Source organism: Neolamprologus multifasciatus, chromosome 14, assembly GCF_963576455.1.
Source record: "Neolamprologus multifasciatus chromosome 14, fNeoMul1.2, whole genome shotgun sequence".
Lineage (NCBI taxonomy): Eukaryota > Metazoa > Chordata > Actinopteri > Cichliformes > Cichlidae > Neolamprologus > Neolamprologus multifasciatus.
Genome location: NC_140452.1, coordinates 26,036,286 through 26,063,918, shown reverse-complemented (window position 1 = coordinate 26,063,918; position 27,633 = coordinate 26,036,286). Strand labels below are relative to the sequence as shown.

The following is a 27,633-nucleotide window of genomic DNA, read 5'->3' as shown; positions in this document are numbered from 1 at the left end:
TTTCGGTAGCTCATCGCACTTTCGCCAAAAATGAAATGAAATTTCAGATAACGAAATTTTAGATAACGCTATTTGTTAATGCAGTTAATTTGAACTTATAAAAACAAAGAGTGTGTCGTTTTTATTTTTTCTAAATAATGGTACCGGAAGCCCGATGGGGTTTTTTTTTGTTTTGTTTTTTAGCGAAAATACAAGTAGCAACAGTTATGGAGATTCGCTTTCATTATCCAGTGAGCTAACATGTGAGCACTTCAATAGAACAGGTAAGCTTTATACGTCAAAGAAAGTCCGTTTTAATTATCCTGAAAAAGAAAGGTCTAAAATAAACTGACCTAGCTTTGTTTACATTTCTGGCTTTTGCAGCTAGGCTGACGTACAAACTAAAATCGAGCATGTCCTCTGCCAATCACTGTCAGCACTCTTAGCCTCAGAATCAACAGACACAAGACAGGTTTGTACAACATGTCAGCGTGCAGGAGGATGCTTTACCTGGTAAAGCACAGGAGCCTGTTGACGTATGTACGGAGAAATCTCACTACATGGTCTCCCGTTGGAGCTGCTTTCAATGCCAGACCTCACAGGAAATTGGACCTGTTTCAGAAAAATGTGGTTTGTACTTTAAAAATGATCACAAATTTAAAAAAAAAAAACTTACAAAACTGGCAGAATAACATTTACACTATGTAGGTAAGTCTTGCTTTAGTTGGTGGTGATAACTGTGCGTTTGTGTGTGGTTGCAGGGTTTGTTTGGAGTGCCAGAGCTGAGCTGTCCTGCAGGCTTTCAGGTTGCCACAAAGACAGCTCTGAAGAACACGGAGCGTCTGGTGGAGAAAGCCTGTTCTTCTTCTCCAGGAGTTCAGACAGTCCAGTGCTTTGACCAGCTCTCAGATGAACTGTGTAAAGTGGCCGATCTGGTGAGTTCAACACACAAAAGTGTGCTAAACCTTTGTAGCAAAAGTGTAAATAAGGTCATATTATTCCCCACATAGCCAAGACCAGCCCTACTGACTAACAATGGGCTGTGAGGTCGCTTTCATGTTTGTGATTACATGAGCATGATGAGTACCATTCATAGAGAGTTTGGGGAATGGCTGCAATCACAGCATTGTAGGATGGTGAAAAGATGTACCCTTGGTCTTTTTCTTTTCACGTAAATGTGTACATCCTCATCATTGAAAGAGTGGCCACTGGCCTGTATGTGTAAATAGACTGCGGAGTCCTAGCCTGACACTTAGCCAGAGGTTATTTGGTTTCCCCAAAGTCACGGCAAGCGTACACTGTGTTGCTCTGTTTGTGCCAGGGGACCTGATCCTTGGGGTGGACCAATCTTAGGCGTAGCTTTTTTGTGTGTTTTGAAAGCCAAAGAGTCATGATATTTTGAGACGCAAAATATCAAGCAGCAGTTGTGTCCCTGGCTGCTGTGTCTGTGGGGATGGTGTTCGCACTGTTTGTGCTCCAGTCAAACCTTAAATACTGATCCATATGTGTTGGTTTACAATCAACACATCAACTTTTAAATGTTCCTCATTACTGATGGAAATCTTTTTCATATCCTTCTTGTTGAATTTGATGTGTTGGTCCACCGCGTTAATGTGATCAGTGAATTGTGTTATGTCCTGAGATTTGATTTCCACCGAGGTGTCATCCACATACCTGTACCTGACTCTGTGGCATTCCAGGGTAGGATAAGAGAGCCCTGTTTTCCATTTCCTCTATATACAGATTAGCCACGTTGGGTGAAAGTGGGGAACCCACAGTGTATTTATGTTTCTGGCTGTGGACCTTTTACGTGAAGACTAAAGAAGTCACTTGAATGAGTGACAAAACATTTCTCCCACTGAAAATTCAAAGTCCAAAAAAAGACCATTGTTTTAACCTCAACCTCCTAAAATTCAGAATGAGCAGAGATTGCTTGTTTTCTTGACAATTTTGTCAACAATAATCATTTTCCCTGTGAACAGGCAGACTTTATAAAAGTAGCTCACCCCGATCCAGCTTTCCGCGAGGCTGCTGAGAAGACCTGCATCGAGATCGGCACAGTCGTGGAGAAGTAAGAAGCGACCTATGTCGTTCATAGCTGCACAACACCAAGAACATGTTTTTATACGCTGTCTCCAACGGTACGATACGGGTCATTTATGCTTCAGTTTGTCTCTGTGACAGATGTTGATGATTTTTATGTTTCAGACTGAACACTAATGTTGAGTTATGCAAGAGCCTGAAGAATTTGCTGGACAACCCGGACATCGTGGCTCAGCTGGATCCCGATACAAGGTAATCTTAGCTGGTTTTGTATCTGACCTGATTTATCCTTCATCTCATTATGAGATTATCTGATTGTTTATTTTGGCCTGTTGTGGCTTTTGTTCATGTTTGCCTCTGCAGGCGAGTGGCAGACCTGTTCATGTTCGACTTTGAAATCAGTGGAATTCATCTAGATGACACACTGGTGCGTTTTTATTAATGGAGTTAAACACGCGATGTAGGAAACAATACCTGAAGGCAACATAACGGTGATTGTGCTCGGTGCTTTTTCACCCTGCAGAGGAAAGAGGCGGTTGCTCTTCACGTGAAGTTGCTGGATCTAAACAACGAGTTCCTGGTCGGCTCCCACATGCCGAACAGGATCGCCAGGTCTGCGATTCCCGAGCACCTACATCTGAACTTTGCAACAGAAGGAAGCTTCATTCAAATCGGGGGACTGCATGCAGATTCCCCCAGTGACTTGGTATGCATTTCCTGTGGCTCAGCAAACGTTTCTCTCTTCTGCCCAGAAGGTGGCGCCTCTGATACGTCTCAGCACACAACATAGGATTTTGGGTGCTGGTAATGAGAAACACTAAACCTGTTAGAGCTCAAATTTTTAGTCAAGCAGCTGTTGTTGCTTTTTTGTTTGTTTGTTTTTATCATATTTAATCTAATTTTATACTGGATAGCAGTATGAAATAGTTTTAAAAATTAGATCTGCAAACTTTGAGTAATCTTAAAATGACTTTCTGACAGTTGTGTTGTACCATTGTAGAATTTAAGCATGCTAAACTATTTTCTTTAAGCTTGAGATGAAAGAGAATAAAGGAAAGAAAAAAATAAATACATTTTAACATCTTCTGCTTGAATACAGAGTTAGTGTTTTATCTAGCCGTCTACCTCTGACCCTGCAAAGATCAGCAGCCTAAGCCTAGTTGTTATGCTATTTTAACAATACTAGATTTTGTCATGAATTTTCCTTCTTCCTCTTCCACTTGTGTAGGTGCGAGAAATCGCCTACAGGATTTATCTCTATCCCAACGCAGAGCTAATGGGGTGTTTGGAAGAGCTGCTGAAATGCAGATACAAACTGGCCACGCTGGTGGGCTACGAGTCCTTCGGACACAGAGCCCTAAAGGGAACGATGGCCAAAACCCCAGGTTACTACACCTCTCTGGGGGTTTTCTCACAGTCGGGACATTTTCATTATTCAGCACTGTCAATATTTTGTGCCTTTGAGAACCATTCTCGGGAGGTTTACACGCTGTATTTTTGTTCTTATCCCTCTTTGCAGAGACAGTGATGAGCTTTCTTCAGCTGTTAACAGACAAGCTGTCAGACAGGTACAGTTTTCCATGTTTTTCATAATAGAAATCCACTGATCAGCTTTCAGTTTGGCAGGTTGAATCATCAGCACAAGCTGATTTATGTTTTTGTTGCCTTTGGTGTAAAGGCTTCATTAAATCGGTGCTTCCCCTCGAGGTTAACCATGAGTTATTAGGCTATTTAAGATGTTTCCCAAAGATCCACAATTACTGAAACGAGTAACCCTTTAATTTGTTTTGTCATACATTCGAATATGAGTTTGATCATTTGCACAATGATGCATTTTTAGAAAGCCTTTGTGTTCCTCTTTTTGTGTGGGATGTATTCTCTGTGTGCTTAGATTTCTTCAAACAGTCCAAAAATATGCAATTCAGGTGGACTGGGAGACTCTAAATTACCCACAGGTATGAATGTGAGCCTGTTAGCCTGGCAGCCTGTCCAGGGTGTTTCCCTGCCTTCAGCCAAATGCATGCTGGGATTGGCTCTGGCCCCCGTTGACCCTGAGTAGAGATAGGTGGGTAAAAAGCAGGAATGAACGCCTCGAGTCATCACGCTAATAACTCGTTTGGTGCTTCTCTTTCAGAACAGCAAAAGACTTTAAGATGATGAGAGACATGAAGAAGAAACTCAGCCCTCGACATTCTGTGGGTGATTTTTATTTTTTTTAATGTGCAAGAATATTTTTGCCAACTACACAAAATTACACTCACTGTTACACATTTCTCTCTATGCTGTTATGCCTTAAAGCAATTAATACTCGTTACACAATATTATATTTTAACTCCTGTAAGTTGATTCTGATTTAGAGGTACGATGAGTTCTGTGTTTTCTGACAGGAGCTCATGCCCTGGGATCATCCACACCTCAGCGGTGTCTTGCGTGCTGAAAGGTGAGATTTAGCTTTTATGAAACATATTTTTCAGCTTGCTCTCACTTGATAGTCATTCACATGTTTGTAATTCCATATTGCTTCACAGCGGCAGCTCTTATTACCTCCCACTTCTTTATCAAGTGTCGCTTTTTACAAAAGGTGTTAGGAGAGACGCATGGGAGTAAACTTCAGGTCTGATTTTCAGTCTAATCGACCTCCTTTTCTTTTCTTTTTTTTTTTTTTTTGGTAACCCAATGGCTTCTTATGACTTGATGATCTAATCAGCCAATCACATGGCAGCTACTCACTGCAATCAGGCATGTAGACACGGTCATGATGAGCATCAGAGTGGGAAAGAAGGAGAATTTAACAACATTGTTGGTTGTTGGTGTCAGATGGTCTGCTCTCAAAAACGCTAAAGTTGAACATGGCGATAACTTTACCGTACTCAAGGGACCCCCACAGTCATCAGATCTCAATGCAGTACCCAGTGTCAGCAAGCCAGATGTAACTAAATGAAAACAAATGAAGTTGGACTAAAAATAAAGACTTGGAATTGTATTAAAAATTGTATTAAAAAAACAGGTGAGGTTCAAATGCATCGATGCGTGATATGTGCTGGCAAACCGTCCTGGATGTCACCCATGACGTGGAACGATGTGTTCCACAGTTGACTCGCACTTAAATAAACTGTGGTTGTCTTTGGCATTCAGCAAATTCACAGAGCCATAAGTTTCACTTTTATTAGTCTTTCTTTTCACTTTCCTTAATGTTTAGTGTTTTAAACACTATATAAATACATTTTTATACAATTTTTAAAAAAAAAAGCCAGATATACAAATGCGATGCAAATTAAAAGTTGTCTATGGAAACACATTTTTAAGATGGTTCAATGAAATCATAAATGTGAAATAAAAATAATTTCACATTTCAGGCTTTAAAGGGTTAATGAGCTGCACTTTACAGAGCAGAGGCTAATTATATGTTGAGTCTGGGGAGGCATTAGGTAACTCTTTATTGCAGACATTAGTGATCTGTCAGGTGTTCTTTGAACTTAAGCAGCTACTAAGTTTTCTTGAAACTTGGACTTGATGAGTCTTTACAGATTCTCTGAGGATGAGTGGGGTCTGTGCTCTCCTTCCTCATGCTGCCAGTCCATCCATCCTCTTCCGTTTATCCTTGTCAGGGTCATGGGGTGGGGTTAGAGGCTATCCCAGCTACCATAGGGCGAGAGGCAGGGCACACCATGGATAGGTTGCCCGCCTGACCCAAGGCTAACACAGAGAGACAGACAACCATTCGCACTCACGTTCACACCTATGGACAACTTAGAATGACAGGTTAACCTAACGGCAAAAAGCTCATGTCTTTGGACTGAGGGAGGAAGCCGGAGTACCCGGAGAGAAACCACGCAATGACAGGGAGGATGTGGCATTTAAAAAAAGAAAAACCCTTTTCGGTGTATGACGGCGAGGAAAGGAACAGCCAAGATCCCAAATTTAAGTTGGTCCTCACAAAGATGGTCATACAAGTACACTCTTACATGCTCACATTATGTTAATTCCTCCCACTGAGGCTCTTTAGTCACAATCGCAGGCTTTTTTTTCTCTCAGTCACTCATTTTCTTTTTATCGGTGCTTTTCCAGCAGTACCAGCTTGAACCGGTGTGTGTTCAGACCCTGCTGAAACAGGGACTAGAGCGTGTGTGTGGTAAACACAGCTAGTAGCTGTGTTCAGCAGTGGCCTGTTATTCATCACTGATAATATATGGATGTGGCGTTCTAGCTAAACAACCGTTTTGGCTCGGTGTTCTTTATCTTTGATGCCTTATAAGCAGCATGAATGAAAGGAGCCATTTTAAGCATGGGTGGCCCCAGGAGAGAGACGGCCTCGCCAAACCTGAGCCCTGGCACTGTGGTGGCTTTGCCCTGCCAGCTGAGCTCGCATATAAGTGATAGTCAGGATACGTTTCCTTTTTTTCTTAGCTAGTCAAGTGAGCAACCTGCAGCTAAATGTATACAGGTTCAAAGCGGGCAAGCGTTACCCAGTTTTTCATCTGGGCTTCAAGTTCTGGTTCAGTAATAAAAAAAAAAAAGGGGCCTTTTGGGCCATTTTGACACTCTAAAAAATATAAAATTTGAAGTCCCACTGCTGATCTTCCTGTTTTAGAAGATGCACACGATTCCTATTTGTTGTTTTTATGTACTTTGTTGGATCACAGTGCTGAAGGTCACGCGCTCCTTCTTTCATTGATATGTTCCGATTTGTCACGGCAGGTACAACATAGAGCCCAGTCTGTACAGTCCCTACTTGTCTCTTGGTTCCTGTATGGAGGGTTTGAACAATCTCTTCTCTCAGCTGTACGGCGTCTCCCTCATGTCTGAACAACCCAGAGCTGGAGAGGTCTGGAGCGAGGATGTCCGCAAACTGGTAACTCATTATTAGTGAGGAAAAAAGGTTCGCTTGTGTGGAATAGTCTGTGCCAAGCGCTAATCCACGGACCGTTTTTAAAGATCAAAGTTTCTGATGCTGTGTCTGTGTGCAGTTATTGGGTGATTACATCACTGTGCGTGCATTTCTCCAGGCTGTGGTCCATGAGACGGAGGGATTACTGGGATACATCTACTGTGACTTTTTCCACCGGCAAGATAAACCTCATCAGGTATGAGCACACACTCATCGACGTTCTCGAGATTTTAAAGTATCTCTTCCTTCTTTGAAATGTGGTTAACCGTTCCCAAACGAGTTTTGTAAAATGTGGATTAAAAACAGAAAACCCACATTTTATTCACACTCGAACATAGAAACCATATTTTAATATATACATGTTTAAACTTAGACTAATTCATGAAAAAAGCAACATATTAAGTAAAGTTGGGACTGGGGCAGCGAAAGGATGGAAAGCTAAATGCTACAAAAGGGAAACAACTGGAGGAACATTTTGCAACCAGTTAGGTTAATCGACAACAGGTCAGAGTTTCACAGAAGTGAAGATGAGCAGAGGTTCACCAATCTGCAAAAAACTGTCTACAAATTATGGGAGAACTTCAGAATAATGTTCAACATCAATGTCTCCTAATCGACATAATATCAAAACATTCAGAGAATTCTTTGTGCAGAAGGCTGAAATTTAATACTGGATGATCCTAAAATGATACATTTTCTCTGTGTAAAAAATTTTATGTCTATTGTGAGTAAAATTTGTTCATGAGATTTGCAAATCTCTACATTCTGTTTGTTTTTTCCACATTTTTAAAAGTGTCCCAACATTTTTTGAGTTTGTATTTAGTTAGGTTTTGGTAACTTCATTATATATCAGCATTATTTTCTATAGTAGCACTTTAGCCTCACTCCTCATTTTCCTCCCAGGACTGTCACTTCACCATCCGCGGTGGGCGCCAGTGCCAGGAAACAGGTCAGTACCAGTTGCCAGTCGTGGTGCTGATGCTGAGTCTGCCTCACCCGACCAAGGGCGCCCCCACCTTGCTCACTCCCGGTATGATGGAGAACCTCTTCCACGAGATGGGCCACGCTATGCACTCAATGCTGGGACGCACTCGCTACCAGCACGTGACAGGTGCGGAGTGACCCCTACAATGAGTAGGGCTCTTCAGTGGACCCTGGTTTGCTTGAGGATTTAGAGAAGTAATAATATTGGAACATTATGGCTTTGCATTTCCAAATGCCGCAAGGTAGAATTACATAGATTGATACAGAGCTGTAGGAAGGGGTTATACATTACACTGTGGTGAATTGAACAAGGAAAGTAAGCCCCGAGGAGAGGGTAGACGATAGCTGGCTGCTAACGTTGTCATTTGATATGGTTTGGTTTGCAGATACCTTCAGTAGTAATTTAAGATCCCAAAGCCTTTATTTGAGCCTGACAACAGTATCTATTAACTGCACTGGAGGTTGTTTCTTTACTGGGCACAATGTTTAGACATGTTGGTTAAGTTTGTGTTGTGTAAATCTCATGACAGTTGCTCTTTTTCACCTCTGTTCTACACATCTATTCCTGCCATATGTGCTTTTGCTTACTTATTGATATTGGACTTGTATTGATTCTGACTTTTGGTTGGGGCTTTAAAGACTTTGGTTTCTCATTCTGGCTCACTTTTTCGTTTTTAACACTCTAAGCATAAAAGCCAAAGCACTTAAGCAGCCAAGAATGAAGTCACCTATATCCTGCTTTGTTTTAAAGTCTCTCATCCCGTCTCTAGGAACCAGATGTGCAACTGATTTTGCTGAAGTCCCCTCCATCCTCATGGAATACTTTGCCACCGACTACCGAGTCATCAGCCAGTTTGCACGACACTATGAAACCGGACAGGTAAACCTTAAACACTCAAAATGATTTAAACTGAGGACAGATTTGAATCAATAAAGTACAGAAATATGTTGTGATGAAGTATTACAGTCATGGCATTGCCATTAAAATTTACAGGATGAAGGCTTCAGATGAAAATTCTGTTCACTTGTAGCTTTAATCTGTTTTATCGTCTCTTTAGCCGCTACCCGAGAGTATGGTGGCTCGCTTGTGTGAGTCCAAAAAGGTGTGTGGAGCTGCAGACACCCAGTTGCAGGTAAGATTAATGTCTTTGCATGTACGTTGTCACAGAGCATGCAACAGCAGGAACCCACCATAACACATGTCAGCTAATTTATGATGCTTGTGTGGCACTATTTTAGTGTTACGCCCACCCCTAAGAAACAAAAACAACAACTGAAAATCTGATACTAACACCCGCGGTGCAAAAGTAATAAAAAACCTAAAAAAAAAACCCTGAGGAGCTGATGTGATAAAGAACAGTCCTCCTCCTCTGTTCATAAACAGCATCTGGTGGCTATGAAAGGTTTGGTTTTGTTTTTATCTTTTTGATTGGTTCCCATTCTGTTTTAGCCTTTATCCCTATTTTTTATTAGGAAAGCTCTTGGTTTTGTGCTCCTTGCTTATCTGTTTTTCTTTACAAAGCTAAAACTGATTCAAACAAGACAACCACAAAACATGTTAAAAGTTTAATGGGCATTCATGTCAAATGCTGTAACATTAGTCACCGTTTTTACTCTATTTCTGCAGTTTAAGTTTCGCACGTTGGTGATTGTTTTTGCTTTTTTTTCTTGCTGTGTAGATTTTCTATGCAGTCTTGGACCAGATCTACCACAGCGAACCACAGAACCGCTCTACCACAGAAATCCTGAAGGACATGCAGCAGAAATTCTACGGCTTGCCTTATGTGCCCAACACGGTACAGCCTGACCACCTCCCCCCCGTGACTTATGTTCTCTGACGTCATGACTACAGGATAAAATACAAGCTTGGAAGTTGTTGATAATTTGGGGTTCTGTGCTCTTCTCTCAATACCCATTTAATGAGATCACAGAAACCTTTTAGTCTTTAACTTTCTACTCACTTTTTCCTTTCTTATTCGCTGTCCTTCCTCTTTCTCTCACTGGTTTTTTATCTCTCACCCAGGCACAGCAGTGTTTAAAGGATTAAAGCTGGTTTTTGAAGGGCTGCTAAAATAACAAAGCAGGGGGATACTTTAAATGAACCCTCCCAGGGGGAAATATTTGAGCCTCTTCCTCCCTCCCCTTTAATGAAAAAAGTGCTTTATTCCTCCACTTTAGCAGCTGTGGGCTGAGGAGGATGAGGCCAGGAGACAGAAGGGAATCAAAAACAGTCATAATTTAGCCAGAAATGGCCTTCATACAGCATTTACTCAGGGCTGTAATTATGTGGGGTTGCCATCAGGAATAAAGATTACAGGACTGCTGTATATTCTGCCCGGACGACCGTGTCCCAGCCAGCGTTTCTCCTCACAGGAGTCCTCCCACTCCTCTGTACGTGCCTCGCTTTGTAGCTCCCTCTCCGGAGATTGCGGTTTATATTATATAGAGTCCCACTGTCGCAGTCATTTCTCTTCAAGCTTTCAAGCCATAAAGGAAGCTTTAACAGGCACTTTGCCTCCGTGTGCACAGCCACAACCACAAGCGAGATCGCTTTCCTCATTTGAACTGAGGGTGATTGCAGTGCTTAAACGTCGAATATTAGATCACGATTGGATCGGAGCAAGTGAAAACAGATTTGTTTAGATCCTTAAAATGTTCTTTTTTGTGTGGTTTACCCTCTGAATCCATCCCTGTCTGACTGCCTTCATGGAAACGCAGCTCAGGAAAAAGTTTCCGCAGTAAAGAGAAGTTTGGAGTGGCTAATGGGTTACGGAGAGCCACAGATTATAAACATTAGGGTGATGCTGACATGTGTATAGTTTATAGAGGAGGGCTATCAGTTCCCGCTGTGTACAGAGTGAGAGGATCAGCTGCGAGTAACACAGACCACATGCTCACTCTTGAGCTGAGGATAATATTTGGGAATAAGAGGCAGAAAGCGAGGTGTCCTGCTCGCTTTTGTTGACATTTCTCTAACTGCCAATCCGTGCCTTTAACACTTGCATGCCCGTCCCTTTTATTTCCCCAAAGGATGAGTCGATGTGTATTAGGGCTGGGTATCGTCACTGATTTCTAGAATCGATTCAATTCCGATTCACAAGGTCCAGAATTGATTCGATCCACGATTCGATTTAATTCGATTCGATTCAATTCACTTCGATTTGAATATGGGAAATTTTGACGGTCAGAAATATTATAATTCAGATCAGTACATTTACATATTTTTGTATCTATAAAAAGGAAGCTGACACACGCAAGACTTTATCAAAGGTGTGAGCGTCACAGCAGATGCCTTTGTGTCAAAGTAGCTGAAGATAAAACACAGAAACACATGAAGGTGATTTTTCCTGGCCTGGGATTTTATAAAAATATTCTGCAGTACATCAAAAACGAAAGAAAACCATTAATCAACATATGAACATTACCTCTGAAGTTACAGCGGTTTTATTAGAGACATGGCTAAGCATTTTGCATTTTGTATAATTTTAAAAAGTTTAAATTTGTTCAGCATTGAACGGCAGAAATTAGGTTTTCTTTTCGGAAGTATATAAAACGGAAAGAAAAAAAAGTCGGCCGATAGCGCTGTAAACAACGGTAGACTTGTGCGTAACAAGCAAGCGAATAATGCAGGAAACCATACAGAGAGAGAGAGAGAGCTGTGCATCATGGTAGAAGCAAAACAGTAAAAGTCAGAGTGAATACATGACGATGTTTATGTGAAGTGTAGTTTGGATCTTCTTTTGCTGCTGGTTCGGTCAATATTGTTTGGAGAGACATCAAACTAACAGCTTTACAATCAGCGCATAAAGGGCGTGAACACAAAGCGCGGACCCGCCGACAGATCAGAATCAGCGGGCTGTCGGCTTTCAGCCCCGACTGTGAGAAATTCGACATCTGATTCTGATCCGCGGGTCGCGCTGTGTGTTTAAGTCTTTGTGCAGAATCCGTGTTCCTGCTCTCATTTACTGTTTTAGCTGTTTGGTGGTTGTTGAAGTTTTGTGAGATTTCACCAGAGATTCTGGTATTTTGGGCAAAATAAATTTATATTAAAAAATCGATTCAGGATTTTAATGAATCGATTTTACGTAATCCAAGCCAGAATCGATTTTAATCGATAAATCGATTATAAAAACCCACCCCTAATGTGTATGCGACGGCTCACGTTCTTCTCACAAGTCGAGTTTGGAAAGACCTAAAAATGTATTTTAACTGACACCGAAGAGGAGCAGAGTAAAAAGCAAGGGCTTACTCAGTTTCCTTTTGTATGTGAGGATCAAAAGGATATCTTGCTGACATGTGACCCGCTCGCACTCTCTCAGAAAAGCTGACGACAATCATTTGATGTGAGACGAAGGGATTGAAAACAAAGAGAAGCTTGGAAGCCTGATAATCAAGGCACTTTGTGATGAGTACTTAAAGCATCCTGTCAGAGGCTGTGACATCTTACCAGTAGCAGCCTATTTATTACCAAAACATCAGCAGTCAGGAAGCACAGAGGAATCAAAGAGCCTCCGAATTAAAACAAATCAAAGCAGGCTTTTCGTCATTTTCTGCATGTGTTATCGCATTTGTTAGCGCGGCCTACATTTTCTGTTTCATAGCACTTGAAAGAGCTGATCCGAGCTCCTGTATTTGTGTTCCTGCTTCTCTAACCCACACTTTCCTCTCAGGAGTGCTATCGACTCTTATTAAAGTCACTACAGCCCTGAGGAGTCTTGTCAAGTCAACACTGGAGTGTTTTTCATGCTGTTGAGCGACCGCGCTTAGGTCAGCAGACACAACTCCTCTCAAAAAGCAGCCGTTTTAGAGCTCACAACCTACAGTGCTCTTATATCCCTTTATTATTCAAATTTCTGAAAAAAAGATTAACCTTTTTATGTTAAGGGTGATGTATAGCATCAGTAGGTTTTTTTTAAAATATTTTTTCACAAATGTGAGTTTAATAGATGTTTCCCAGCATAAAGAATTTAAGATTTTTTTATCCACACTAATGCATTATTTGGCTTTTTGCTGGAGAACATGTACCTTGATGTCAGACGATCCTTTGGAAGCTTCTTGGGCACCAGTCTGCAAGCACATCCCTCAGTTTCATGATTATTTCACTTTAATTGGAGTTCAAATCTTTAACGTGTATGAAGTCTGCTTCCCCCCCATGTGGATGTGCAAGGAGGCGTCTGCAGTCTGTTATGTTTTATTAACTACAGCAGCTGCTGCCTTTTCTAGCAGGCTGAATGTTTGAGTGTTTGCCAGCTGAATTTCCCAGTGTCGCCGTTTTCAGAGATCATAAAAGAGCTCGTCTTTATAGATATGGATGTTGTTGCCTGAGGGGGACTCAGGCAACAACATGGGAGAAAAAGAGCGAACGGGGCTTTCTAGCTGTTAGGAATTTCCATGTTTTGTCCGTTTTATAAAAGGACCTGACAGGATGTGATTTAATGTTTGTCAAAGATGTTTGTTCAAGGAAACTTGTATTCATTTCACCAGTTTAATGTCATCAGTGAAGACGACGTAGGCAGCTCAAAAGATTGAGAATGTTTGGCGTATTTATGAGTCTGCTTTCTGTTAATATCTACTGACGTGTTGTTTTCACCTCATCGGTCTGTAGTCAGGGTGTAGTCATTGCAAAATCTGGTCCTGAGTCACTGACTGAAGCAGGCGTTGCCACAAACGCCTCTGAAGTACTTTGGCAGGTGTTTATGTGTCTGACTGTCTGGATGTTTCAGAGCAGGTTGTGTCAACATGAAGGGCTGGATATCAAAGGGTGAAGTAATGAGATTAGAAATATGAGCTGAACTGAGTGCAGACACGAAAAGATGTAAAGTTAGTTTATAGCTAGGTTGTCCGAGATTGCTCGATTACACCTTGGTTACTTATTTCAAATATAACTGTTTTAAAGACATCAAACTGTTTGGTGTTTGGCCTTTTATCACCTCGGTGTTTTACAGGAACCCTTTAAAATGTCTCCCTAAACGAGACAAACAGATGATTTTTCTGTCGGCGACAGACAGCAGTACCTTGTAGATGCTTTGTTCTACCATGACATACCGAATATCTGCATAAAGCTCGTCTTCTCTTCTTACCAAAACGGTTGACACTTTGTTTCTTATTTTGGCACTAATGGTGACGGAGGAGTTATGGTCATTTAAAGAGCACTTGTGAGATGTGCACGCTGCCAGGCTGTAGGGTAATGGTAAAAAAAAACCTCACTCTATCCTTTTATTTTACCCATTTTTATTTGTTTTAGTGTAAGGTGCCGAATCTTCATGATTTGGTTTTTGAATACAAATGACTTTTTCATTTTTAAATTTGATGGAGAGTGTGAATAGCTACAAAAAATCTGCTGTTTTTACTCATTAGCAGATTTTAAAATTTCATTTTTAAAGTAATCTGTCCGGCGCAACAGTCGCGTGTCACCTTGGGTACGGTGACACGTGACAGATGCTGTTAGGAAAGGTGCAGCATTAGCTTTGTCAGGATTGGCTTCGCTGTCTTTAAAGTGATAAAGTTGTTTATTTTTCTTGTTCAATGTTCATTTTCTTCTCAAGGCATGGCAGCTGAGATTCAGCCACCTGATCGGGTACGGGGCCAAGTACTACTCCTACCTCATGTCACGTGCGGTGGCCTCGATGGTGTGGAAACAATGCTTCATAGAGGATCCTTTAAACAGGTGAGACCAAAGCTTAACATACTGTTAAATTAAATATATATATACGAGCTAAATTATAGGGAAAACTGTCTTATAAGGCCATAATCTCAAAGGGATGTCGTGTTGAACTTTACCATCAGAGCTTTCGCTGAGTTAAAGATGTTTTTAATAGAGAGAACCGAATAGAGGAGTTATTTTTGTAGGGAGGCATATATTTAACTGGACACAGGTCATTATTTATAAGGGCAATAAATACTAAATTGGCTGGAATGAGGAGTCCTCCTAACAATGACTGCATTACCCTGAAACTGAAGTACAGGTGGTGAAGAGTTGCAGAAACATAGTTCATATCATCTGTATCAAAGCCCTTTAATGTGAATGTGGCATCTGCTGTGATTCACAGACACACACCAGCATCCACATTACCAGATCCTCCTCTATCTAAAGCATTTGCCCCTGGACAAGCAAAGCAATAAGGTTCTGTTGTGGAAAACCAACCCTTAATCGTATCAGCATTGCATTGAGCCCTGCAGCAGTTTCACTTCTTTTTGTTTCCCTTTCTGTCCGTCTGTCCCCCTGGCCTCCTTTACCTCGTCTCGGTAACACCTGCAGTTGTCAGATCTCTGTTTGTTTTTATCACCTGTCTGTTGTTTACAGACAACTTGGCAGACTTGGCCCTGGGCTCCCAGTGGCAGCAGCAGTGATGGAGGGGTTGACAGGTGAATACAGGTGTCTGTAACCTTATCTCTTTCTCTTCCCTGCCTGTCTACCGTCTTGGTTTCTTTCTTAGGGAAATGGGTGAGCGGGTACCGACGGGAGATGTTGGCCCACGGAGGAGCTAAGGAGCCCATGCTGATGGTGGAGGGTAGGTTCAATCTTTTTGTCACAAATACTGATAGAATATCATGTTTGCCCACAAACATCTGTAAAGCGCCGTTCTGTGCCAACAGTTTGAGGTCTCGCCACAGTTCATCTCCAGGTTTCCTCCCAGATTATGGAGTTGTCAGTCCATTGGCGTCTAGCCCCATGATTTTTTTTTTTTTTTTTTTAAAGGGTGTGTCTAATTACTGCAGGTCGTGCCACAAACTTTGTTTTGACTTGCTGGACAGCCGAGAGTGTGACTCCTGCTTGGATTTGTTGTTTTTCTTTTCTCATATGAAGCAGAAAAGGCGTTCTCACATAAAAGAAGATGGGAAGCTGCTGATCCAGCTGCTGTTGTTTCAGGTGGTCACAGCTACCACTGTTGTGGTTTGTCCCACTCTGCGCTTTAGATTCCACCGTGGTACATGTTTACTAGTTTAACACACCTCCCAAGGTCTCTTATCTTTGTTTACAGGAGCTTTGTCAGCCCAAAGACAAAGCCTGTCCTGCTCTTGGCGAGCTCACTCTGCGGCGGCTACACAGTGCCCCTTGCTAGTACAGCCCTTATTTGATCTGCTTTTAAAGGTTAACTAAAGAAGATAATTAAAAAGATAGCGATATGGCTCGTAGTGCTTTTTGTGTACACAGGCGATCATGAAGGAGGGAAAGACCGAAATGTTTGATTATAGGTTTGAGTGCTTAACGCTGCTGACTCTGCGGGCTGAAAACACAGACCGGACCACTTTTGTGTTTCAGATCAAACAAACTAAAATATTCCAGTAACTATTCAATAGATTCATCGTTCTCAGTAAATCCTCAGGATTTCTGTGACTCAATTTTCTTGTTGTAACACCATGACATTCACATTCCTTTTGTTTGATTATTGGCACCAAATGGATCAATTTATGACGAATGTGTCACAGTAAACGTAATAATTTTGGTGATATGGTTACTTTTATCCAATCCCCATATAAGGTCAAATGTCAGTGGCCTCTCACAGTTGTACATGGGACTCCTGTTACGATGCGAGTGCACCAACTAAACTGGCAGTGTCTTTGCTTAAGGTGTTTAGTGCTGATATATCTGTATGGATGTGGTTGTGTGATGAAATTGCAGCAGCGCATTACGTGACCAACGCAGCATTAACAGGAATGGCTGCTCAACCGTTGGGTCTCCAGCTATCTGTGTCCCTGTCACAGCGTACAGTAAGGCCTTACCAAGCTGCATTTATGGGTGAAACCCACAGACACTCATATTCTGATTAATGCTAAGTAATGTGTTAATAAAACTAGAATTTCACTCACCAAAACTGAAGCACACACTTGTGGGATGGTGTGTACCATAGAGCAAGTCATTATATTAGTCAGATAACCCATTAAAATGATCCCAACTGCACCAGCAGCACACACATACAGCAGAGAGGCCCTTTATAAGTGGATGATGCTAGCAGACAGGACCTCTAAATCAGCGTGGTCACGCCCCTAACTGACTTATTCAAGCAAATATTTAAAATTTTAAAAATCATCCCACTCGGAATTGCTATGGAAATTATCCATAGAGGCAAAAAAAAAAACATTTTTATACCATTTTATACCATTTTTAAATATACATTAAATATGCTTTTCAAGACTGGTGAAATAAGTTTAATTTAATACGGGAGTCTGTGGGAAAGAGCCTACGTTTGGATGCTGCCTCAAGTGGCACCTAGAGGAACTGCAGTTTTCGCCATTGTTGCATTGACTTCATTTTAAATCTCAGGAGGTTACTCCTTGGAACATAAATGTCTTTGAGAGTATAGCCGGACACAAGGCAAGCTAAGTATATGCTTTATTAATTTATTAATTAACAATTAGTAAGGAATAAAAATGCATGAAAAAGTTTAGTTCCACCACCCTACAATTTACTGTCTTTTTAGTGCCGTTGTTAGCATGCTAATCCCAATTCGAGATGGCTAATGATTAGCATGTTAGCGCTCGTTTTTATTTTAAATATGCAGATATTTGAGGTATAAAAATTAGTGACAAGCTGGGCTGCAAACTCATCAAACTGCAGTTGTAGTAGAAACGATCCTTGCTTAGGAGTGGGCCTATGTGATGATGTCCAGGAGCAGTTTCCTTTTATTACTTAAAGTAATCACACAGAAGTCACATTTTTGAGTGTATGAAATTTCCCCCATATCAGGAAAAAAAGATGTGTAATGCACTTTCAAGGAGTTTGGGTAGTTGAGCTTCATCGATGCTTCATCAAGGAGGAAACCTTTCACATTAAAGCACAAACAGAGGGTGTTGGAAGAGGGTGGACTTGAACTGCAAATCAAACGCATGCTTCTTTCTTTCCTTCTTACACCCCTCCTCCAGCAGTTGCTGTGGCCTGTCTGGACAGGACAAAAGTGGAGAAGGTGAGAAGAGAGAGACACAGATAGAAAGATAGTGATATCGGGTAACGTTTAGGAGCGTACTGTAAATCTCTCCCTCAGGGTCACCCCCTCCCTCCTCCACTGGATTGTTCCTGTGACAGCTCCAAACAGGGCTGCACCCACTCTCTGAAATTAAAACCACCACTGGATCAGATCCTCGCTGATCTGTTGTCCAATTAACTGTTGCTTAACTTACAATATTTGCTTTTATGGTTTTCTTTGTAGCGAATGCTACTCTAGTTATAGTCCAAAGCCCTGCGTGAAGCAGAGTTTTAATGGTGGTTTTTATCGCTCTGGCTGCAAGTCACAGGGGAAAGAAGGCTCTAAAAAACGTCTGCTCTGGGAATAATGATTAACCCAGCGATTGCATTGTCTGACAGAAGATGCAGATCAAATGAAAGAGCCTTGGGAGGGCTAGATGGTTGATCCACTCTCACATTTTTTTGTCCATTGTCTGTCCATTGTGTGCACCTGCATTTATAATAATTTTATAATAATACATTTTTTTCCGTGTCTGGAGAAATGCTTCAGCTAAAGCAGAAGCAGTTTAAAGAACCCTTATTGAGCCACCTCACCATTTTGATGAAAAACTACAAAACATCGGCACATGTGCTGAAATATTTAAGTTTCCACAGTCTTTGCTGAAGGGTTGATGGGTTCATAGCAGACATCCTGAAATCTTATTGAGGAATGGAAAATTGATTTGAAGTGAATTAGAATGGCTCTTTTTATGTCCTTAGCGGGGATTAGGCCAGCAGAGACCAGAACACTAGAGGAAGGAGACAGAATCCAGATCCAACCCATTACACATAATCCTTTCAAACAAAGAGCCTTGTAAATGGAGGTGTGTATCATTTCCCTGCTTATCCCCCTTAGGTGAGGTGGTAGAAGGGGCATAAGGGCACACGGGGAACCGGAGCAGACCTGGAAAGGCCAATCAGAGGCCAGTCTTTATCTGGATGCCTCCCTGCCTGCTCCTGGATGTTTCCCAGGAAAAGATGGTGTTGAAATGTAAACCCAGGTATTAAATTCATTGCGGCAGCATCACTGCAGTGAGAGAGAGAGAGTGAAAGCCGATCGACTGGCTAAACTGAACCTTGGGTCCTCCTACAGAGAGGGCTTTCATGGCCCAGGCTGTTCCCATAGTCTCAAACACTGAGCACAGAAAATGGATCTACTCTGGCTCTGTAGCAGGGACTCGGGACCTCGTTCATTCTTTGTCTGGGGGAAGCGTGACTGAATAGTTCTTATGACTGCTTGTACAATCAGTAATAAACCCCGAGGCGGGGTGCTTTGTACAATCCCACAGCACTTGTGAGACAGTGATGCATAGTTCTGTCTGAAGTCGAGGAGAGGATTGGATAAACCTCATAGTCCAGATGTTAAGCTGCAAAAGGCATAATTTACAGCCCGTACTTGAGTCAGACTCAATGTTTGATCAGGTAAATGTTTAACTCGGGGGGGGGGGGGGGGGCTTTCCAAAATTGTCCTGAATTCTTACTTTAAGTCTGTGTCAGATGGGATGTGATGGCTAACTGAAGTGCGAGTTCAAGAAAATTAAATTCTGTTTTTGCGCAGCAAGTATGGACAATAGATTTTGTTTGGAGCACATTTCATGACAAACCATAAAGTGCAGGAAGAGCCTGTGCTGAGAGTAATTTACTTTGCTTTTCATCACATCTGTCTGCTTTTTGGCTTTTTATTTTCTCTGCCCGACCCTCCTTGGGGGGCCCTGACCCGCAGATATACGAGTTACCGAAGTTATTACGATTCACCCTGAGCGGGGACATAAATATATTCAATAAATTTTATAGTAATCCGTCCAAAAGCTGCAAAGTAAATTGCATGGGAGCCATGAGCATCTGTATTATCCATCAAACATTTATTTAAATACTACACAGTAGAAGTGACCTGCAGCAGGTCACAGGATTCATGCTCAGAGGACCAGAAATGGCAGGGTGTCATGGCCATCCAAACAATGGCGGCTGAGGTATTTCAGTTTGGACTAAAGTGGTGGACCCACCGCAAACCCGTCTGTCTGCATAAACACTTAAAAAAAACTTTTAGAATGACCCGATGTATTAAGCTGAATAAATCTGTTTGATGCTATTTTTTACGTATGTGTTGCTTTGGAAAGTTTATGAAGAGGTTGATGTGTTGATGTTCATTTTTAATGTGTGTGTGTGTGTGTGTGTGTGTGTGTGTGTGTGTGTGTGTGTGTGTGTGTGTGTGTGTGTGTGTGTGTGTGTGTGTGTGCTTACTCAACAAAGAGCCTCCCAGTGCAGTGTTTGTCATCACCCTTGTCTTGCTTGCTTTCTGGGCCTGTCTTAAGTGCGGTTTGTAGAAAAGGCTTCCTGAACTTCAAAGCTGTAATTAGAGGCGGCGAGCCCCCGGGCCTGCCTGCAGGTCTGACAGACGTAGCTACTTTTCACACCGTGACAAGTTTGGAATAGTTATGAGAATCGGCTACTGAAGCAGCAAGTACCTTAAGATTTGTGAAAACGGTGTCAAACACTTACGGGGGAATACAAGGCGGCAGAGGAGACGAGGCTAGTTATCGCACGCTCCAGTTTGTGCACATTTCCTACGTAGCGCAGTGCTGCCTCGGAGTTGCAACTGGGTGTAACTGGCCTTCAAAAGAAGCCTATTAAATTGTGAAGTACCAAAAATACAAGCTATAGCAAGGAGTTAAGATCAATATGTTCTTATGAAAAAGTTTCAGTTTTTTCAGAAAGTATCTGTTGTGTGTTCTGTGAGGGAACCACGAATGCCATTCATGGCCTGTTTGAAGGGGACAAATTAAATGTGTTATTTTGCAAGAATAAATAAATAAGATGAGGCACCCTTTTTTTTTTTTTTTTTAAATTCATTTATTTATTTTGCTTTATCAAATCATGGAGGTCATCAGACAGACTTTATCCATGCCATCCAAACTTCTGTTATTCATTTATTTATATGTTTTTAGTCAGCATTTCAGATCTTTGATAAATTCATCCAGCAGTAGCTGCAGGCTGAACTGCAATTTTAGAGCACTTGTACTAAATTCATGTCCCCTGAGCTGTCATTACCCAGACTCAGAGCTGCTAGCCTGCCACAGTGGCCTTCGTTGGACTGATACCCATCGCCCACCACCCTTTGAGTAAATAGCCTGCAAAGAAAAGCTTGTTTATCTATTTACTGATGTGAAATGTAAAATCCCAGTGTAATTTAAAGATTTTACCATGAGGCTGGACCCACGTTTAATTGTGGAAAGACTTCAGGACGTCTTTATATCTGAGGATGTTGTTTCAGGGAGCTGAAAAGATTTACCCTGTCCTGTTTAAAGAAAACAAGTGTCACAAACAACAGGAGGCAGTGGAAGTTGAGCTAAAGAAGAGGGTCTTCGATTGTTTTTTACATCAGCTGGATAAATTGGGTGGGGTGGAGGAGGGGAACTTTTGATGTACCCTTGAGCAGGTAGTCAGTGGCCAGTTGTTCCATTGAGGCTCCAGTTTGTCTTTTAACATCCCAAAACTCCGTTGGCCAAGTTGGCTAACGATGCAAGCCCTGAGATGACTGTAATGATTAGAAGCCCCGCTCTTCAATAGCTGTGTCAGTGCCATTATGAATGGAAATGGAAACTCTTAAATACGAGATGACTCACACTGCAAAGGCTCTGTCCTCGGGCTGTACCAACAATGGGCACAAAGCACAGCCTATGTTTAGTTTGGCTCTGGTTTTTCCTCGGTGCTAAGCCAAGAGTAAGTGTACAGTTCTCCCCACCGTTTGTGACCACTCGCACCGTGTCTGTGCTTCTGTGCTGCTGTCGTCGTGAGCCGTGGGTACCTGGATGGCCTGTTTGAATGGATCTGTAGATCTCAGCTGTCTAGATTTGTTAAAGTGGTTTCGAACAAATCACAAAAAATCAACTAGAGTTGCAGCGATTGAGTATTTTTTTTAATGTCAAAAATAATATTAAGAAACACGACATTAATAGTAATAATGTCAGTAATAGTTCAGGCAAATCTTGGTGGTTTCAGCTTTTCTTTTTTATATATCGCACTAAAATTAATATTACTGGCTTTTGAGCTGTCTGTTGAACAAAAGAGCATGCTGCCGCCATCTCCAGAGGCTCTGAGAAACTGTAAATGTTCAATCATACTCAGTTTTCTTATCCCTATTAATTCAAGTGCAATCCTCGTTCATCTGCAGTGAGTGCAGGCTGTCAGTCTGCTGTTTACCTCAGCTGTAAATATGACTGCAGTCTCAATATGCCGGGTGTCAATTTATGTCCGTTTACTTTTTACAAACCTATTGTTTTATATTTGTTGCAATTTCTGCTGCTCTCTCAAACAGATCACTCTGAAAAATGTGATCTGGTCAAGAGTCTCATCCTTTTTAGTGTTGATGAGACTTTTTAGCTGGATGAATAAAGGATATATAAAACTTGGCCAACAAACAGCAGCTTCTGCCTTGTGGCAGGAATGGTTTCTTACTTGATATCATTCGTGAGAGATGGGTTTGATACGTTTTTTCACAGATTCTAAGCCAACAAGTTATTTACAGCAGTTTAAATACGGCCAATGTTTTGTTTTTTTTTGGGGGGGGGGGGGGGGCAACACTAGCGTTAGTGAAACCGTCTCTTACATTATAACATTGTTGGACTTGGACACTTGGTGAATAAACTCCCATACGATTTGAGGATGTAATCAAACTATTAATCAGATTGAAAGTGTGATTTTTAGGACATTTGAGCCCATCGTTATCTTCAATAGCGTTAGCTTTCAGCCAGCTGCTGCTGTCTTCCATCAATGAGCACCTGCTGTAATGTATTTTTAATGGATTCGTTTTATGTTTATGAGAATCCATCTGTTTGTTGGAAGACATAATTGCACACTGAGTACAATATTCAGTTTTTCTATTACATAACCTCCAAAATTACCGACTGTACCTTTTAATTACCCAGTGCTTCCATTCAGTGAAAATCATGAGCTGAGTAAAAAAAACGTGTTCAGTTGACATTTTGATACTTTGAGCCATAAATTGAGAAAAGATCCGATATGTTCTAAACAACATCAAGCCTGTGAGCTTCATCTCTTTTACAGCGTGGTGATTCCTCCCTGGGGGGGGTGGGGGGGGGGGGGGTCTTGTGTGACTCGGCCCCTCCTCTCTGTGTGTATGTCTAAGGGCAACTTCTGAGGTCAGATACTCCTCCACGGTGTTGTTATGACTCTGAGGTTATCTGTGCATTCCTCTCCAACTCTCCCAGGGGTCGTGGCTGAGAAAATCTCAGTCCTCACTGTGTATTGTTTTGCTTGTTGTCATGTACCGTAAGAACTGTGTGCCAACACCACGAGCTGCTGCTGCTGAGCAGCTAGCATGGGAACTGTTGTTTACCTGACTAAGTTCCTTCACAGATTGCACTTCCTTTTCCACCTTTAGCCCCCCCAACAGACACACACACACACACACACCACCAGCACCTGTGCATCTCTCATCAGTCTTGTAGAGTAAACTTTGCTTGTTTAACACCACAGAAACTTGTAGCAGGTCAGGCCCCTTTAAACACAGCAAGGAAATGAAATCTATCATAAAGCGACGGTGATGCTGCAGTATGTATGTATGTATGTATGGAGAGTTCAGCTCAGTAGCCCTTAGCTCTGTTTGCACACATGCTGTAAAAAATCAACCAAAGTAAACAAGTGCCATGTCAGGACATGTGCGTACCTGTGTGTCTGTTTCTCTGTTGATTTTTGTGCTGCATATTTGAGAAGTAAAGGGAGGATTTGATTAGGTTAAGGCAGGAAAACTCTTCTGGGTTAAACTTGAGATTTTCAAAAGCATTTACGCATCTATGAGAAGCCTGCGTGACGGACCACTGAGAGCTGCTAACAGGACTGTGGTCTTCGACTGATATTTCTCATCATTAACTGGAAAACTAAAGTCTCCATGAAAGAAAGTTGGGGCTTAAATTACAACGCTCACTTTGATCTGAGGTATAAATTCAGCATACTCTTTGTGAGCATCTAATAATGCATTTTGGTCCTTGCTTCAAACACGCCACAGACGTCAGCAGCGGTCAAAGGAGAAAACACCCTTCAGCTCTATAAACATGACTATCAGTTTATGGTTGGAGTCGTCTCTGTGATGTGGCTGCCGTGTTCACAGGGATCCCGGGGCCCTGCGGTTACGGTGTGTTAGGGACCCCTGTGTGATGGTATCTTGCGTTGTAGCCAAGGGGCAGGGTGCGACTGGTGGGTAAGGAGAGATGGCAATCCTGCTGAGTCAGAATCATGGTGGAAACACCACAGACTCCCGTGTGTGTGTGTGTGTGTGTGTGTGTGTTTGTGTGTGTGTGTGACTGTCCACATCTTGATATCTGTCTACATTCAGGATTGCTGTGTGAAGCTCTTTGCGTCGCCATTCATGCGTGTCTGCAGACGTTCCTGTGTGCGTGTGTGTGTGTGTGTGTTCGTGCACTCAGTGGAGGTGACCTATGCAGGAAAGACGGGGAGGGGGAGAGTGCCTATTTACATTGGCAGCTGCACAAGGGGAAATGAACTGACTTCAAAGCGGGCGTGCTGCTGAATTGTAAAGCGAGCTAGGGAGTCCTCAATGCATGAGCTGGCAGACAAGCTCTGAAAACACACAGACATTCCCAGAGCTCACTCTCGGCTCCACCGTCATATTTGCTCCACGACACTGGACACATTCTTGTGTAATCTGTGTGAGTGAGACAGAGAATATAAAACATTGTAAATATACAGGAAATCTGCACATTTTGGTTACTTTAGTGCATATACTGTGATGGACGTTACTACCAGCTGAGGCCTGTTCAGGTGTGAGTGTTTGAGCCCATTTTCTCAGTGTAAGTACTGTGTGAGGAGTAAAAAGTGCTGCACTACATCTGCAGTAGTTTAGGATGTGTTGAGGCGCTTTTGTGGTAAAATGTGACAATGTCCTTAAATCTTCACTTCAAAATGCAGATGATGGTGAGCAACATTGCACTGGGAAAAATCCATTGTAGTGTTGAGGAAGAGAAGCTGGAATTAAAAAAAAAAGTGCTGCAGCTGAAATCCATTAACTTAAAATGATTTTAGCTTAATTTGGGGAGGAAAAAATGTAGCACTTGCTTCAAGGGATCTCAAAAAACAAAAAGTTTTTCTTTTTCTTTTTTATGACCACTCCTCTGACATCAGATTAAAAATATTTCAGCACTAAGGAAAGCATGAATGAAGTGAGATGGAGTGATTGAAAACAGCAAACTAATTCTGGTGCCTCTCCTTGCAGCCTGCAAACGCCCCCTAATACCTGTGCCTGTGTTTGTGTGTGTGTGTGTGTGTGAGACAGGCATGCTGCAGAGACGGCCCACCATCGGGGACTTTGTGGACGCGCTCGTGTCTGAGCTCAACCCAAACTTTGAGACCTTCATCATGGACTCTGAGAGTTGAAGGCCAGTTTTGGCTGCAAGGAAACAAACTTTATGAGGCAAAGATTGAGAGAACGCTGGAGAAATCAAAGACATGCCGTCATATTTCATGATCACTGTTTCTAAAGATCTTCATGTTTTCTGCAAATGAACATAATGTATATTTAATATATTTGACATGTTCTCTTGCTGCACACAGTTAAAAAGTTAAAGAACCCCGAAACTGTTGTCAAACCTTCTTTTTTTTTTTAACCATTTAAACTTTAAAATGTTTAACACTTTAAACCTTTGATTGTATTTTGTTATTCATTCTTTCATTTTCACAGCTTATACCCCCAAAAGATTGTTCTGAGCTTGTGTAACAGCAGAACATTGTTTTGGTTTGGTTTTTTCCTGATCAAATCAGCATGAGGAAGAATACTTAATCCGTTCTTCCTGTCATGTGGACATTGTTTAGGCTTTAAATTAATACCGCTCCATCTGTTTTGTCTGTCAGGAGTTTGGGGAGGGGTGAAAAAGAAGAGCTTCAGCTTGTGAGTTTTTTACAGCACAATAGGAAAGATTTGGTCAGTTCTTATCATATTATTCATAAAAGCTGTTGCAACAGTATAAATCACAAAGCCACACAGTCTCTGGAAGTTTAAGAAGTTGTGCATATTTACAAAAACGCTCCACAGAGGCTGTTTGCATCTGTTCCAACAGTTTCACACTGTAGTCGTCAGCTGGGCTCTGACTGCAGCTGCCTTTGCTTGCCTTGTGCCAGCTCCGATGCGGATTCACGTCGCTGTTGAAAGTGTAAACACGCCATCAGACAGGCGGAGCCTGAGCGAGCTGGGTGGCTCGAACCTCACAGAGGCTGTAAAACTGTGATTTGACAGTTATGTGGGTGTGATGTCTCTCCAACATTGCTTTGCTTTCAGATCTATTTCCAATTAAACCTGAAGCAAATTATATCAGCAGAGATTAAATGTAACTGAAGTGCAGCCCCAGTATTAATGTTAGTGTAATTTTAGGCATCAAAACAAGTTGACTTGTCACACTGAGTGCTACGCCCCCTGTACAGATGGCTTTGGAAGAAACATAAGATGTTTAGATGAAATCATTCTTTAGTGATTTTTTTCTGTGGTGATCAGCTGTCATATTTATAAAATGTTTTTTTTTTTAATTAGAAGAATAGATGGCAATATACACTTACCTGTTAATTTGCTGGTTAACACAAAAATCTGATCAGCCAGTTTCATGGCAGCACTGCATTCAGACTGGATCCTGCTGAAGTTCAAACTGAGCATCAGGATGGGGAATAAAGGTGAGTTATGTGACTTTGAACTGGCTTACAGAGACTGGTCTGACAAGAAAGATATCCAGTGAGTGGCAGCTCTCTGGATGAAAATGCCTTGATGATGTCAGAGGAGACTGAGTTGATAGGAAGGCAACAAGTAACTGTGCTCATCTGCATACTTTGGTTGTAACAACACGGGAACTTTGAAGCATATGGACTACAGGAGACCACACCACGTGACACTCATCAGCTAAGAACAGGACACTGAGGCTACAGTTTGCACTGGGATCACCAAAATTACATAATAAACTGGAAAATGTTGCCTGGTCTTATTAGTACTGATTCTTCAGCAACATTCAGTTCAGTTCAATTTTATTCATACTGCCCCAAATTACAACAACAGTTACCTCGAGGCCCTTGATATTAAAAGGTAGACCCTACAATCATATAACTCCACTGAGCAAACACTGGTGTAAATGGAAAGGAAAAACTCCCTTTTAACAGGAAGAAGCCTTTAGCAGAACCAGGCTCAGGGAGGGGCAGCCATCTGCTGCAAGCGGTTGGGGTGAGCGGAGGAAGACAGAACAAAAGATGTGCTATGAAAGGGAACCAGAGATTAACAAGTAATGATTCAATGCAGAGAAGTCTATTATCACATGAGTAAGTGACTGATTCAAAGCAGCGCAGTACCCAACTATGAGTTCGTGGTTATTGATTAAAAAAAGAAGAAAGACCTCAGAATTTCATCCATATGACTGACTTTTTAATTTCATTAAAGAATTTTTACATTTAACAAAAAATAAAAATGATGACAGAATGTATGTAAACATGTTCAAGTGGTTTATTTACAAAAATGGCACATGGAAGTGACCAAACGCAACCATCGTCATAACTGGGTGCATGGGAGGGGGACATACATGATGCCTATCTATGTTACAAAAATATTGACCTATTTACTATCTTACAGTATCTACAACACATTTATCACTTAGACATTCCTCATCTTAACTTGTTCCATATTATCAAGATTGTCTTCAATGTGCAACATAATCACTTTTGACACTTTTCGTCACACTTCAAACTTTACAACTTTACACACAAAAGCTTCATAACACCAGCTGCTAAATGA

The 27,633-nt window shown here is 41.7% G+C and overlaps 1 protein-coding gene across 1 annotated transcript; it reads left to right on the top strand.

Annotated features, from left to right (window-relative positions):
• The first annotated feature begins 102 nt into the window (after positions 1-102).
• On the top strand, positions 103-26,956 carry LOC146504183 (mitochondrial intermediate peptidase-like). The gene is given in 21 exon segments (XM_085184241.1): positions 103-263; positions 364-609; positions 741-914; positions 1,962-2,050; positions 2,188-2,274; positions 2,386-2,449; positions 2,546-2,728; positions 3,251-3,407; positions 3,542-3,590; positions 4,157-4,217; positions 4,410-4,462; positions 6,721-6,874; positions 7,029-7,106; positions 7,814-8,021; positions 8,665-8,774; positions 8,953-9,027; positions 9,574-9,690; positions 14,440-14,561; positions 15,331-15,346; positions 15,348-15,405; positions 25,147-26,956. Coding segments are annotated over 20 exon segments (2,103 nt in total). The 5' UTR covers positions 103-263; positions 364-462; the 3' UTR covers positions 25,248-26,956.
• Positions 26,957-27,633: the final 677 nt, after the last annotated feature.